At 44.6% G+C, this 15,278-nt stretch overlaps 2 protein-coding genes and 1 long non-coding RNA gene across 9 annotated transcripts in view; 2 read left to right on the forward strand and 1 right to left on the reverse strand.

The window, feature by feature from the left end:
* Positions 1 to 1,876, reverse strand: part of SCFD2 (sec1 family domain containing 2) — a 204,022-nt gene extending 202,146 nt beyond the window's left edge. Inside the window, exon 1 of the mRNA XM_074866190.1 lies at positions 1,141 to 1,876. Within this exon, the coding sequence (XP_074722291.1) occupies positions 1,141 to 1,873 (733 nt within the window). The 5' untranslated portion in view covers positions 1,874 to 1,876. The remainder of the gene's footprint in view (positions 1 to 1,140) is intronic.
* Positions 1,877 to 2,023: 147 nt separating this feature from the next.
* On the forward strand, positions 2,024 to 4,502 carry LOC141942115 (uncharacterized). 2 transcript variants are annotated; one of them, XR_012628527.1, is made up of 3 exons: positions 2,024 to 2,302; positions 3,058 to 4,120; positions 4,262 to 4,502. It is a non-coding gene; the product is annotated as an uncharacterized LOC141942115 (long non-coding RNA). The 2 variants fall into 2 exon arrangements; XR_012628528.1 differs by lacking the exon at positions 2,024 to 2,302 and adding an exon at positions 2,316 to 2,472.
* A 1,523-nt stretch (positions 4,503 to 6,025) lies between these two features.
* Positions 6,026 to 15,278, forward strand: part of FIP1L1 (factor interacting with PAPOLA and CPSF1) — a 44,632-nt gene continuing 35,379 nt past the window's right edge. For 2 of the 6 annotated variants that reach the window (XM_074866196.1, XM_074866198.1), the window contains exons 1-4: positions 6,026 to 6,256; positions 7,054 to 7,093; positions 10,053 to 10,110; positions 13,595 to 13,698. In XM_074866196.1, coding sequence (XP_074722297.1) covers positions 6,175 to 6,256; positions 7,054 to 7,093; positions 10,053 to 10,110; positions 13,595 to 13,698 — 284 coding nt within the window. In that variant the 5' untranslated portion in view covers positions 6,026 to 6,174. The remainder of the gene's footprint in view (positions 6,257 to 7,053; positions 7,094 to 10,052; positions 10,111 to 13,594; positions 13,699 to 15,278) is intronic. The other 4 variants (XM_074866201.1, XM_074866199.1, XM_074866200.1 and 1 more) reach the window with 3 other exon arrangements.

Genomic DNA, 15,278 nt, shown 5'->3' on the forward strand with positions numbered 1-15,278 from the left:
AAGGATACACAAAGCCAAAATTGAGGGGAAAAAAAAAACAAGAAAATTCAGGAACAGATGGTCCACAGGTGCAACATTGTGCCAAGCACTTGTTACGGGTCACACGGCAAAATTACAACCTGAATTACTGACTATATGCAATGCAAATAGAACCAGGCTCACACACTGCATATGTGAGCAGGTCCTTCAATAATATGATGGGGTAAGTGAATGCAGCCACTCCTGTATCAATTATTCTCCGAGTTTACTGTTTCCTCTGAAAGATGGTTATTCCAGAAGTGAGAGTCTGATAGCAACCTTTTCTGCGTCACTGACACAGCACCTTGCTGGTGACTTGCACAATCACTCTTTCCCCTTCTGCCCTTTTGATATCACATCTTACCAGCTTAAAAGAGTTCAACTCGCTTACCAAGCTTGCAGGTTGATTACAATACTAGACATTCTCCTTCTGATAGTTTCCCAAGGGACTCTCACACCACTCTCTATGCTTCTCAAGCGTTGCATCAATTATGCATTAACTGACAGTATTAAATTTACCATATTGTTCATTCTTATTCTCCCTTGCTTCCCAGAAAGCGTTGTGTAAACAATTCTGCATTGTTTTTACTCAGACATAAGGTTTTCCAAGTTAACACCACCAGCCATGTGCAATTGCTTCACTCAGAGATTAAGTATAGCGCATAGCATATAAAGACTATATATATACATTACACATATAGAGACACTTTCAGCAATATAGATATAGCTCTGTGTATATATAGATGTTTATCTGTTTAGACAAGTATAATGCTAAGGGTGACAAGTAGGTACACTGGGAAATGCTTTGCAGTAATCCACCAGGCACAGTCGGTGCAGACTGTTTCCTTCACACCTTGGGATAACGCAGGCACAGCTAAGGTCTCCAGTTTGCAGCAAAGCAGAAGTGCCACAAGCAAACTCTTGTGTTTCCAGCAGAGCTTTCTGCTTCACCCTCGGTTTCCATGACCTACTCGGGAGCAAGGAGGCACGCACAACCACCACAGCCATGGTGTTACACACGCTCCCAGGCCATGAGGACTCCTCCAACCATCAAAAAACCTCCTGATAAGGTGGATGTGGGCCCACAGGGATGACAGCCCCTGCCAGCGGTGTGTTTCTTACCAGCGAGGTCCAACGTCCTGTCCACAAAGATGACAGAGGCCTTGTTGGTGGCTGTCCTCCTCCTGTTCCTGGCTGGGGCATAGCTTGCCAGCTCAGCAGCAACGACCCTGCTGAGGGCCCCCACGGCGAAGCTCTCCTCCCGCAGGCCCAAGGCGGTGAAAAGAGAGTCGAGATCGCCCACCAGGGCCCGCACGGTCACCCGCAGCTCGGCGGGCAGGGCGCCCAGCCCGCCCTCCGCGGGACCGGGCCCACCGGGGCCGGGAAGAGGCGGGAGGAGCGTCGCCAGGGCGGGCAGCAGGCAGAGCTCCGCCGAGACGGGCGCCAGCAGCGGCGGGCCCCGCGGCACCACCTCGACGCGGCCGCCCTCGCCCATCCACCGCCGCAACGTCTCCTCCAGCTCGGCCGGCCCGCAGCCCTCCGCCTCACCGCCGAACACCAGCACGCAGTGCCGCACGCCGCCCTGGCCCAGCACGGCGCGCACGGCGGCGGCTGTGCCGCCCCGCAGAGCCCCGCTCACCACGAAGACGACGCGGGCCGCCACCGCCCCCGCCGCCTCAGGGGGCAGCGCCCTGACGGCCAGCGCCCCCGCCGCCAGCAGCTCACCCGCCCCGCCGCCACCCCAGTGCAGCGCCTCGGCGGACGCCGCGTCCAGGAATATGACGGCCCGGGGCGCCCTGGCGAGCACGGACTCCCAGGCCTGCCGGCACACCCGCTGCAGCTCCGGCACCGCCATGGCGGCGGCAGCAACGGCGGCCAGTGCTGACAGCCACAACACACCGCACGTGCCCGGCGCGCCGCCGGCGCTGAGCGATGACGTAGCGGATGCGGATTGGCTGCCCGCCGGCAGGGAGGGGCGGGGCACACCGGGCTGTGTCATCCCTCACCCGGCTGGAGGCGGCAGGGGCTGGGAGAGGCGCAGGTGGCACTGGCGGGGTTAATGGTATCGGTGAGGCTTTTTCTCCGGCCGCGGGGGCTGTGCTATGCTGTGGCGTCTTCCCGGGGAGCCGTCCATCCCCGGAGGAGCCGCTGTAGCCTGGGCCGCGCTTCTGCCTGAGCTCCTGCCCGCCAGTGCGGGGCCTGGTGTCCCCAGGGATTAGCCTGGCCAGCTCTCCCGCCCGTGCCGGGCGAGAGCAGCAGCGATACACCTCGGCGAGGGGAGAGGGTAGGGGGCTATTCTTTTCCCTGGCGGTGCCAAATTCTGACAAACGTTAGCACGTTTCTCTCGCATACCGTCTGTATTAGAAACTCTGCTACAGTCTGTAGCCCTGGGCAGTGCCAGACAGGACATCCGAGCACCGACAGTTCAGTTTTGCCCAACATCTTCCTGAAAAGGTTGGGAGCTTCTTTGGTCTTGCTCCTGGTAAATTTTAAACCAATTCAGTGTCACTACTTAATTACTACGTCTTTTGTGCTGCATTGGTATACTTGTTATACCGAGAGAACAAACTGTTTTGCTGATACTTCTTTAAACGTACAGCACTGGAAAAGTGAAACTTCCATCGCCATTCCCTGTCCTATAATTTTGTACTTCTTGTGTTAATATTAACAAGTCCAGTGGTTGATGAGCTAGCAACAAGAACTACTCTCTTTTAATAAATGTGATTTTTATGACATACAGTTGGAGATATATGACTAATTTAATCCCATTTCTCCTTTAAAAAGCTCTTGATCTCAAAACCAGTTTCAAAGCTAACTAGAAAAAAATGCCATGGTATGCATCTACAGTTTCTTCTCCTCAGAGAATGGATGGCTCGCTTGCAAATCTGTGTTCTACATAGTATTTCACTTGGGACCTCCTTAGTACAGAATGAGGAGGATACTTTTTGTGATACAGTGGGATTATCAGCAATAACAGAAAGATAAATGATTTAATTAGTTCATCGACTATTTTAACTGGTCTTCTTTGGTGTCTTGCAGGTTCAGCTGGTTTCAGAACATTGAAGAACATGAGTAATACAGAATCACCAGATTTCTAGTAATGAAATTAAATCCCTTCCTTCCAGTCTGCTCCATGCACATTCCTACCCCGATGCAGTCTTCCCTCTTCCAAACTCAGATTTATGTCTTTGTGCTGTTCCAATCTCAATCTGTTATTTTGACTTTAGGGCATATAACTTTATGATGCTAGAAAAATATGTAAGTTACTAGCCTTCTCTACTATTTTGATTTGAGAAATGAATGCCAAGAAAGAACTGGGGATGTTTAACCACTGGGCCCCTGGGCTTATACACAAGTAGAACTATCCTCCTCTCAGACTGAATTACTTCAGAGATTATGTATCCCTGAGGTTTTGCTTTATACTTGAGTGCCATGGACAAAGGCTAGATATATTATAGCTTGTCCAACTCTTTAGTTACCATTTTTTAAAAAGTTGTTTTTTTTTTTTTTCAGACGTGTTGTCAAAACAGCAGATGCTTTTTTAAGAAAAAAAAAAAAGCTTTTTTATAAATACTGTATAGATTGCAACTAGTTCTGCATATGCCAACATTGAAAAAAGAAGGATTACTAGCCAGAAGACAAAATTACATTAATCAGTTTAAAGCACAGTGGTTAAATTACAAAGCAAAATTATCTAAGCAGATTTTATAGCTTATTTTATCCCATGTGCAAATTTACTACTGTGTTAGAAAAAGAACTGGATTAAAGGGTTCCTGTAAACTTGGCATTGGTATCTTGTTGTGGGTTTCTGGAGTGTAACCCATGAGTTAAGATGTTTGTGTAGCTCTCAAAGACATCTTCTGTCCTCAGCCTTTCAGCTACTCAGGGCCTTAGGAGAAGCCTTTTTTTCAGGCCTCAGCTGCTGCTCTCCCTCTGCGCAGCACTAAGGAGAAACTGCAAGGTCCCTTCCAGAGGCTGGGACTGGTGGGAGTTTTCACCTTTGAGGGCAGAAGTTGAAATGCCATCTAGGCCAGCACTCTGTCCTCGGAAGTGAAGCAGGAAGCAGGTTCAGAGCACCCTCTCTGTCCAACCAGAGCAAAAGGTGGGTAAAGATCTTCCTGGGAGCAGTGGAAGTCTGGCAGCTATTTTCAGGACTTCTCCTTCTTGGGTCAGCTTCCAATGTTCTAGCTGCTCAAGATGGATTTTTATGTGACCCCCAGCTCAATTTAATTTTTATTTAAAGGCTTCTAGGAGGAAAACTGCTTTGAAGATCTGCACTGATGTATTTTAAGAGATTTTATGTTCTACATCTACTCCTGATTTCTCTTTGTGGAGTTTTCCACAAACATTTTCATTCTTCTTCCTTGTGTCTGCAGTCAAAGAAAACTATTAGAATTCTAACATGTCCTTTAATGTCAGCCAGAAGTGTGTTAAGTGGCGAAGTAAACAAAACAGAAATTAAAATGAAGACACTGATGTCTAGTAAGAGGTACTACAATACAGATTTGTTTTATGAGAAACAAGTGTCTAGAAATGTTTTGTTGGAAAAACACCTTTACTGACTCCACTGCTATATGTATAAAAAAATGGAATTGGCTGATGAAAACCCACCCAATTATACCACATAATTCATGACCTGAACATGACACCTGAACATTTAATTTCAGGGGGGGAAAAAAAAAGCACCTTTTGAGAAGGTAGTTTGTTCATGTGACCTCCAGTGAAATGTCATGCCATATATAAAACTTTACAACAAGGTTCTCTGTGCAGGCCATTCAAAGAATAAGCTTCCCCCACCCAGAGTTGTGATGTGTTTATAATACAGTCAAGCCCTCCGGTCTGATTTTTCACAAGCTGTCCTGCTGTGAAAAAGGGGTCCCCTTTTTAATTTTCACAAACATACTAAAACGCTGAAGACTCCATTTGTACACACGAGTGGTCAAAACTTGTTTTGACAGCTGTTGGTACTTAAATTTTCTGATGTATCTTGCAGTTGTTAAGGCAGTATTCAGAGATGCAAAGTGAGAAAATCAGCAGTAAAAATGGTTTGCTATTTCCTACCACTTTTAAAATAGAGCAGTTTCTTCATGAAATGCATAGTTACATTGTAACATTCGCTGTGACTGTTAAACTCTTACGGGAGCTAAAAATAAAATCAGGCAATTTGTGGAGAGAAAAAAAAAAATCTACAGAGTTGTTAATCCTAAAATATTACCCTCCAGCTGGGAAAGCCCCTGAGCTGAGGACTAGGACAGTACTAGTAGAAGTAGCAGCGTGTTTATCCTGTGGTTACGCTCCCCCCTGGCAGCAGCCATCAGCCGCCAGTAGAAGCACGGCACTGGACTGTACGTGTGTTTGGCCAAGTCCTGCTTCTGGAAGTGGGCGAGGATGTACTAGAGGAGGTCGCCACGCTGCCGGTGGTCCCTGCTGAGGGGAGACACAGGCGTCTGGGGATGCAGAACAGCACAAGGACCGCCGAGAGCAGCGGAAACAAAGAGCAGCGAGAGGAGGAGAAGGCAGCTCTTGCAGGGACACCGCGCCTCGAAAGGGTGGGGGAGGTACAGCCGAGGTGAGTCCCGGCGGCTGGCAGCACGCAGAGCAGGGAACCGGCCGTGCGAGCCCGGCCCGGGCAGCGGGGCCGGCTCCGCGGGGAGGGCAGCCCCCGGGCTGGGCCCGGCCTAGCCCTTCGCCTGCGGCCCGGCCCTCTCCTCCTGCGGGGGCAGCCAGGCGGCCCCTCCGCTTCTCCCCTCACGGACCCCGGCCCGGGCGGGCCCCTCAGGGAGCGGAGAGCGCCGAGCCGCGCCCGGCCACGTCCCCTCGCCGCGGCCCTGCCCTGCCCTGCCCTGCCTCCCTGCGCGGCCGGGCGCCGCCGGGCCGCCCCCCGCATGCCCGTGCCCAGGGCGCCGCGGGGCCGGGCCGGGCCCGCTTCCTGTGCGTGTCACTCACTCGGCGGGGGAGGGGAAGCGCCGAGCAGGCGGCGGCGGTTCCTCCGCGAGCGGTGGCGTTGGGCCGGCCGGGCGCTCGCAACCCCCCGGCCGCCGCCCGGTCGCGGCCTGAGGCGCCGGCGGAGGCCCGGGGCGGCGCGGCTGTGCTGCCCAGCGGCGGGAGGCCCCGGCGCCGCCGGGCCTGGGCCCTCGCCTCCCGCGGGAGGCGGCCATGTCTACCGGCGAGGTGGAGCGGCTGTCGGCGGACCTCGGCGGGGCCGCCGGAGACGAGGAGGAGGAGTGGCTCTATGGCGGTACGGATCTTCCCAGACCCCCAGCCCGCCGGCCCGGCACTCTGCCCCGCCGCGGCGGGGTGGGGGGGAGGGAAGAAGGGGGTGTGGGTAGGCCGCGGCGTGCGCCGCCTCGCCAGGCCGGCCCATGGCCGAGCGCGGCCCGCACCTGCCCGCCGAACGTGGCTGGCTGGTCGCTGTTTAAAAGGGTCCCCCCGTCCCGCCACCCTCGCGGCTGCTGAGTCCCCTCCTCCTGGCCAGCCCTCCGGCGGTGCCATCCCGGGCCTGTGCGCGGCCCCCTCGCCGCCGCGGCGGTGGTTCCCTGCCCCCTCCCCCGCGGGCGCTCGGCTGCCGGTCTCTGAGGCGCTCAAGGTCTCCCGGCCCCTCTGCCCTGGCCGCGCAGGCCGAGGCGCGCAGGGCCGCCGCGGCGGGAGGCCCGCATGGCATTCCAGCCCCACAGGTGCCCCTGGGGCGGCCGAGCCTCTCCCCAGTACCGTCCTGCCCGGGCTCTCAGCGTTGAAGTACTGAAGCAGCCTTAGCTCTTTATGCATAAACTTTCTTTGAAACTTTAGGGACTTTCTTTACGTTCAAATCATAATGAAACCTGTAAACCAAACCCACCCCCCTGTGGTGGAGGTGTCAGTACTGTGCCCTGTGAGGGCTCAGGGGGTCTGCTCGACTGATTTCACAATTGAAACATGAAAATGTCTTGATAGTAAACTGAAGAGTTGCCTAATAATCTGCATGGCAAGGTATCCATCGCAGTTGGTATTCAGGGGATTTTTATTCTTAACTACTGTGTTTCTTTTCTCTTGTGGTAGATGAAAACGAAGCAGAGAGACCAGAGGAAGAAAAAGCTAGGTGAGTATCTTGACAACTGGAAGTCCTGTAGTGTGGCTGCACAAAAATTGTATTCACTGTATTCTTCCCAGCTGCTTGAAAGTCCGTAACACACTCTGGTGTCTTTGAAATTCCCCTTAAGATAGTATGTTTGGTCTGCTAGGATGACTTGACTTTGTGAAATGGTTTTACCTGTGCAGTTGGGAGACTTGACTATGAAAGTTATTTTGAGTTTTAACTGTATGGACAGCAATAGCACCTCACAAAATGCCAAGAGTCTTTTATTTCTGTAATCATTGTGCTTTGCAGCCTTAGTAATGGATCAGGACTTCATTTGTTGTAGATAGTTTAGAAATTAAAACACCGTCTGTCTCCCAAAGAATCATATCATTGAATGGTTTGAGTTGGAAGGGACCTTAAAGCTCATCTAGTTCCAACCCCCCTGCCATGGGCAGGGACACCTTCCACTAGACCAGGTTGCTCAAAGCCCCGTCCAACCTGGCCTTGAACACTTCCAGGGAGGGGGCAGCCACAGCTTCTCTGGGCAATCTGTTCCAGTGCCTCACCACCCTCACAGTGAAGAATTTCTTCCTTCTAATCTAATCTAAGTCTCCTCTCTTTCAGTTTAAAACCATTACCCCTCATCCTATCAATGCATTTCCTGATCAAGAGTCCCTCCCCATCTTTCCTGTAGCCCCTTTTAAATACTGGAAGGCTGCTATAAGGTCTCCCCAGAGCCTTCTCTTCTCCAGGCTGAACAACCCCAACTCTCTCAGCCTGTCCTCATAAGGGAGGTGCTCCAGCCCCCTGATCATCTTTGTGGCCTCCTCTGGACCCGCTTGAGCAGCTCCATGTCCTTCTTATGTTGGGGGCCCCAGAGCTGGATGCAGTGCTGCATTGCAGGTGGGGTCTCATAAGAGCAGAGTAGAGGGACAGAATCACCTCCCTTGACTTGCTAGCCACATTTCTCTTTTTATAATGTTTAGAATGTGCAAATTACAAAAAGAGAAATACAAGAAAGCAGTGGAATTGCCAGCTAGTTTGGTGTGCAGGTCGCATAACACATTTGCTTAGGGTTTCGGGGTTGGCTTTTTTATTAGTAAGAGAGTATTTAAAATAAATTTATAAAAAGCTTTGGAAGTATTTGGGGGAGTCAGCTTGAGTTATAAGGAGCTGTATGAGAGAAAGCACAAAGATGCTTCTTTGGAAATCTGGCTAAGTTGATGGAGGTTGGTAGCAAGGACTGACTGGAAATGGGAATCAGTCTCTCATACTGAATGAAAAAGTCTCACAATTGATGAAGTGTGGAAATTGTTGATTGTCAAGATAAATTAAACAAATAAAGGGGAAGTCAATGCAAGAAAACATGTATTGTTATTTTCTATAAATACTCAGTCAACAGAGATTTTTTTCAGTGAGAACTCGAATTTAGTTAGTCTTGGTGGACCTCTTGTCCGTAAGCTTGCTCAGTTGCTTTTTTGAACTGCCATCAACTTCTGACAGGCACAGTGTGATACAGCAGTAATGACCTCCACCACTTGAGTACATATGATACTGTTTTGAAGCAGCTACTAGATGCAATTACTTGATTCCCATTAGTTTTTGTAGCATAAGAAACAGAGTTGTTTGCTGTCACCCTTTCCATGTCTCTTAACAGTTTTCTAGACCTCTGTTGCATTCGTCTTGAATTATCTCTTTTCCAGGACAAAGAATTCTAATTATTTATTTGCTTTTTATTTGGAAACTATTCTATATCAATTGATTCCTTGTGTTCAGTTACCTTTTCTTGACCTGTCACCTTTTGTCAGTATTACTGTTTAAGAAAATTATTCGCATGGCAACTGAAATGATCTTTAGAAACAGTGGTGTTTTACTCCAGTTTATGCTCAGTAGTGTCTAGCTTGGCATTTGGCTGCCTCAATACATAGTTACATACTAAAAAGCATAAGAAGTGGTAGCTTATGCATTTTAGGAGTTGTGTTTGCAACTCTGAAAGTGTGGTAACAGTTTACCGGTTAAAAGTTTTGGTTTCTGGCCTCTCAGTTTTGACATTCTTCGTATATATAAAAATCGTGAGGTTTTATCCAGGTTCTGTTGTTAGTCTGTCATTTTACTGGGTGATGAAGTGAAATGGCCAAGCTTGAATCCTGGGGCCATACCTGGGCTGTGTTGGGTTTTGGTGCAACACTCATGAGTGGGTATTTTGCCAACAGAAGATGGGATCAAAATCATTCTGTTCAATAAAAATTGGCAGTTGCTCACTCCATTTCAGAAATATCTTTTCAGTGAAAAAATATTGTTTCTAAATGGCTCCCTGATTTCTCTGCCATTTGTGGTGCAACATCCTAACAGTTAATGGAAATGTGGAAATTAAAATATTGCTGTGTAAGAAGCAGCAATAAGCAAGCCCAGTGAGACAGTTCATTTGCATGAATTTGACAGTGCTGGTCATTTTAGATAAACCAGTAGTTCTAAAATTTTTACCTGTTTTCAGTCTACAGTTAAAATATAATTGAACTCATCATTGAATTGTAGCTATTCCATATGGTGGAAGAAAATTTCACAATGCATTTGTGGGAAGTTTGATTCAGTGCAACATTACCTATGGGTATTTAATGTTTTTTCCATTATGTCTTTGACAATGTCAATCTGCAGGGAAAAAAAAAAGCTGTATTCTCCCTTCATATATTATGAGAGATTTCACTTTGATTTTGAAAGAGGATCCTTATTACTTCCAACTATTCTACAAACATCCACTTAGTCTGATTTATGATAGCTAAATATTATCCTGCTAATATAAAGTTATATTTGTCTAGAATTTTTTTTAATGAATTATTATTTTTTTAAATTAAAGCAGAAGATAGCTGGAACTTTGGCTCTTCTCTGGAATGATGTAGCAAGTTTCATAATTAGCTGATAGTGTGAAGTAATCCATGCACAAATCCCTAGTTTCATCTTTTCCTGTTTGTTTTTGTTTAAGTGCTCCACCCCCACCTGGAAATGAAGAGGAAGCTGCAGAAAATGGCGTTGTGAAAACGGTAGTTTTAAATGTGTTTTTGAAATACTGCTTTAATTTGTTTTATTGGGTATTCATAATTTGGCTAGGACTTATAAATGAATTACTGTGTAAGTGTACGCCTTTGATTTTTTTTTTTTTTGAAAGGTGTTTGACGCTATCTGCAGAAACTCTGTAGAAACTACTAAATTAGGAAATCCTATTTCCAGCTACAGTCCACTTTTTAAATCTAACTTACAGAAAATAAATGAACAGTACTTCCAGGTTTTTGCGGGGGAAAAACGGTGCTTCAAGACAGGTGTCTTTTCTCAAAGACATTCTTTTCAAAATTATACTCTCTCTATTTTTCCTCACTGATAGCAAGTAAAATCCTCAGATCATTTTTCTTTTTTGAACATGATAAAAATCAGCATTTGCAGAACTATGTGAAAATATGGATCAAGAGATGAATTACACATGCCTTTCAGAGGCAACGTAACAGACTCAGTTGGTACTAGTCTTGGACGTTCAGTATGTCTTAACTTCAGTGTTAGTATGATGAAGGAAGGGACCAGGAAATGAAATTTACACTTGCAGTGTTGATAGAAGGCTTCAATTTACTGTGAATGGGAACAGTTTAAATCTATAACAAAATTGTAATTTTACTTCCCTGGGATTTTTAGCTTATCTTGCAAGAATTCTTTTAAGTGATGCAGAAACCATTATGATATTTGTGCAAGTCTCAAGGACTGGCCTCTCAGAGTATATTTTTTTCAGTAAGTCTAATACTTTATTTATGAAAGATATTACAACTAGTTTAAAGGTGGGGAAGAAAAAACTTAGAAAAACTTAGAAAACTTAATTCAGTTGTTTAAACTGAAAAGCTATTTTAAGTGCACCAAAGGCTTTTTGTGCTGGTGCTCATACTGTAAGTGGGCAGTAGATTTTAATATGTTAATTAGAAGGAGACAATAGTATACTTTTCTGTACTTGCTGATTTTAAAATATTTCCAAAAATCCTCATTGGTGCAGTTTCCTTGTACTTGTGTATCTTCGTATTTTTCACCTAAATAAAGGCTAGCATTGCTAGGATATCAATTAGAACATCTCCAGAAAATTGAGAACTTCATGGTAAAAGGTGCACGAAAAGGGTCAGCAGCAACCTAGAAAAATGGATGGTGTTCAAGTTGCTTGAATAAGAAAAGGTGACTATTTCTGTGAGGAGGGAACTAAGAAATTATTGTTTATAAGTGAAATTTGGTTTGGTTGGAAAGGTATGTACTCCAGACAAAATTTTATTTTCTGTTCGGTATATTTGTAATGGTTCTCTACTGTGTGGATTGCCTGGTGTGTAGAAGTGGTGAAGTACTTTTCAGCAGTGGGGCATTGAAAGACTGTCTTCTGTCTTTGGCTGTCATTTACAGAATACTGATTCTAGACTCCCTCTGCCTCTTGATGAGGCTCTTAATTGTTATGTAAATTATATTAATGTTGTATAGCAAGAATGAACTGCACTCCAACATCTTATCTTCTGTGCACCTGCTTATTTTTGTCTAATTTCTGTACCAGGCAAGTTAATACACGGTATAATAGATAAGGGCTGGAGCTCAGCTGTGCTTGGATAACTGCAGGTTACCTGGGCAGAATCAACTTGGCTTCGATATGTTCAGCCTCTTGCTGAAGGATTCAACAAGTATATGAATAAGGGTGATCTGCTTGATAAAGTTCACTTGAATTCCACAAAGTTTTTGAAGAAATTCCTCACCAAAGGATTTTAAGAAAACTAAGCAGCTGTAGGATGAGCGCCGCATGGATAATTGATGTGTAAAAGACAGAAAGCAGAGGGTAGGAGTAGAGGTTCAGTTTTCACAGTGAAGGAAGGTCACCTCCAGTTGGGATCCTCTGGAATGTTGTGCATAACTGGTGCTGTTTAGTGTGTTTATAAATTAATTGGAAAAGGGGTGAGTAGTGGAATCACAAGTTTTCTGATGTTACAGAGTTATTCAGGATAGTATGAGCAAGTACTGTCTGTCAAGAACTGACTGGTTGATAAATGGTTATTGAAATTCTGTATAGAAAAGGAAGAGTGATGTTCATGAGAGGAAAGAGAGGTTTACAAATAAAATTGTGATGTCTGAGCTGATCAGTACCACTTAGGAGGGATGCACTATATAGAAGGATCCATGAAATTGATGGTTAAGTGCTTGTCTGGAGTCTAAAAAGCAGTTAAACCTTGGGATGTAGCAGCAAATGGATAGAGGACAAAATGGAAGATATCACTGTACCATAAATTCATGGTTCAGTTGCACCCTGAATTGTGTGCTGTTCCATTCCCCTTGCGTTGTAAAGGCTTTACTTCAACTGAAAAAGGTTGAGAGAAGAGCAGCAAGAGTAATCGAGGTAGCTTCCATACAAGGAATGGCTGAGTAGGCAAGGACTTCTCAGCCTGGAAGACAGGCAGACGTAGGATATGATGGAGGCTAACAAAATCATGTATGGAGACTATAAATAAGGATGGATTTCTTACAGTCCCTTCCATATGAGAACTGGGACTGTTAAATGAAAGTCCTAGGAGCCAGGATGAAAACAAGTAGTAGAGGTTGGATCTTCGTGCAGTAGACAGTGTTATGGAACTCCTTGCCAAAGAGTGTCACTGCTAGGAGTTTATATGAGTCCAAGGGAAGTCTGGGCTAGTACTTGAGAGAAAGATTCATTGGGGGTTACTAAAGAGTCAAACCATAACTGGCTTAGGAAATGCCCAGAGCTGATAATAATCAGCAGCTGAAAGAGTGTTAGGGAGGAGCATCTTATGTGTTTGCCCTGTATTTTTCTCTCCTCTGTGGTTTCTGGGAGGGAAAAACCAAAACAAAACACTAAACAAATGCAAAACACTGGATGAGATGGACTCTTGGTATGAACTGGCATGACTATTTTATTTACTAGCAAGCTCGAATGCTATAGGACAGAACAGCATGCATTGTGCTCTTGTATCTGTTTTTTCAGCCTGTTCACTGAAAAATCTGAAGTATTTTATACAGCTTACTGATGTTAGGAACTGAATAGTTTTCTCTGAGGCGCAGTGTTCATCTACAAATGGAAAAAACATTTATTTGAGTTACTCTGGATATGTAATTGAGGATAGCAAGAAGCTAGTCTTGCATATCTTCAAGTTCTTTCCTGAGTGACGAGATAAAGAATAGAACTGGTGTGTATGAGCTAGAGAGAAGGAAGAAGGATATTAGATAGTGGAAATTATTTTATGCTTATTTAGGAAATGTCATGTTTCAGAAACAGAGCTTAGTATTAAAGATACTTCCCTATTTTGATCCAGGTGTTTCAAATACTTGTAGCATTTCAGCGATGATCCTCCTAAATTTACTGTTAATGCAACTCAGTTTTGAGGTCTAGGAGAATGAGAATTTTCTTCTTTCAAAGATTTCTAGAATGGATAGTTTTGTCTGGATTATATTTCCACTGTAAAGGTAAGTGACTGCTTTTTGTCTAAGCAATGACTTTTTCTTTCGTAGAAGGTGACAGAGGCTGAGGATGACAGTGATAGTGATAGTGATGATGATGAAGATGATGTTCAAGTCACCATAGGGGATATTAAAACAGGAGCTCCACAGTATGGGTAAGTTACTTGCAAACATTAACTGGGGCAACTTTCAAGATTATATTTAATTATTAATTCAGGCTCTTTGATACTTGTCAGTGTCAAATTGTATGCATAGTTACTCTCAGTTTAGGTTTTTTCCAGCTCTTTAACAATGTTTTTAATGATATAGTGACTTGAAAACAAAGAAGTGAAATGAAACCAATGAAAGGCCTTAAAGAACTGTTATACGAGTTAAATTTTGTTTTCAAATTTTGAGAAATGTATTAAGTTTGTAAAGTAGAGAGCTAGATTTTGTTATGGAATAGCTGTTATGTAGCGTCTTTGGGGTCATTGTTGTGATGGTGACGTTTTTGTTGCAAATGTGGTATGCACAGAGAACATTACAAACATTTTGCTTGCTCCTGTTTGTAGTAGCTACAGTTCTAATTAGACCTCTATAGTTTGAATTCCTATTGATGTTCTCAAATAAGGTTTTAATGTACTTCAGGATGGAGCTGCCAGTCTCTGGAGATAATTTCTCAAGAGCATGGTTTAGGCATTTGTACCATACGGGAAATTTTTTGCCACTGTTAATTGCCCCATATTCCTTCTTTCTTGATAAAGGGCTTGTCTTCCACTGAATGCTTTTGATCAGTGTCAATTTTACCCCAAATTATGAAATATTATTTTTCATTACATGGAAGTTTTCTGAGGGAAGTGGTTTGCTTGTTTGTCTTGGCAATCCTAATGTTTTTATGCTTATTAAAACCGGAGTTACTAGGGCGTAATTTCTTAATAGAATTATGACAGGTCTGCAGGTAGGTCTGACTCACGTATATTATTGTGTTCTTAACTTTAGAATGCAGGTGATTTACTGATTTTTGAAACATAATATTTTAAAACTTTCAGTATTTCATAAATTAACTGTGCAAATTAATGTAATATAAAAAACAGCAATTCCTCCAGTTCTTTATTTGTCTGCTTTCAATAACTTGCAGTATGCTTGTGGTGTAGGCAGTGACCTCAAATTTTGTGAGACTAAAGCAAAACTAGATTTATATTCTCAGTGGATTTGCTGGTGCTCTTTCCATGAATACAGAAAACAATGAGCAGATGATCCTAAATCTAATTAGAGTAGCAAGTTGTATGTAGAAATGGTTGTTTTCTGTAAAACCTTTTTTCTGGGCAAATTGGACAGAAAGTTCATGGAAGGGCAGTAATCTAAAACAAACTCAACATTGCTGTTCATTTTAACTTCAGTGTAACAAGTTCTTTTTATAGGATTAAATGATTTTTACATCTAGTAGTCAACTGCTGTTTAAAAAAACCATAAGATTTGTTTGACAAGGTCATGCACAAATAAAGCATGGCAGATCAGAAGGTTAAATGTTTTGTGTCAGTTTTGTACTGTTGTAGCACTTGAATGGAAACTAAAACTGCATGGAAGTGGTACCTTAAACTATGCACTGCCTTCTAATTATATGCTAATCTCATTATGTTTATTGATGGTACCACCTGTGAGGATAAGCTACACTGCACACAAATGGTAGTGAAAGCTAGCTCTAAATGTTCCAAATGAAGAATACTGTAATTTCTAAGGTAGTTATATCAGTTCA

Source organism: Strix uralensis, chromosome 4 (genome assembly GCF_047716275.1).
Source record: "Strix uralensis isolate ZFMK-TIS-50842 chromosome 4, bStrUra1, whole genome shotgun sequence".
In the NCBI taxonomy this organism is placed as follows: domain Eukaryota; kingdom Metazoa; phylum Chordata; class Aves; order Strigiformes; family Strigidae; genus Strix; species Strix uralensis.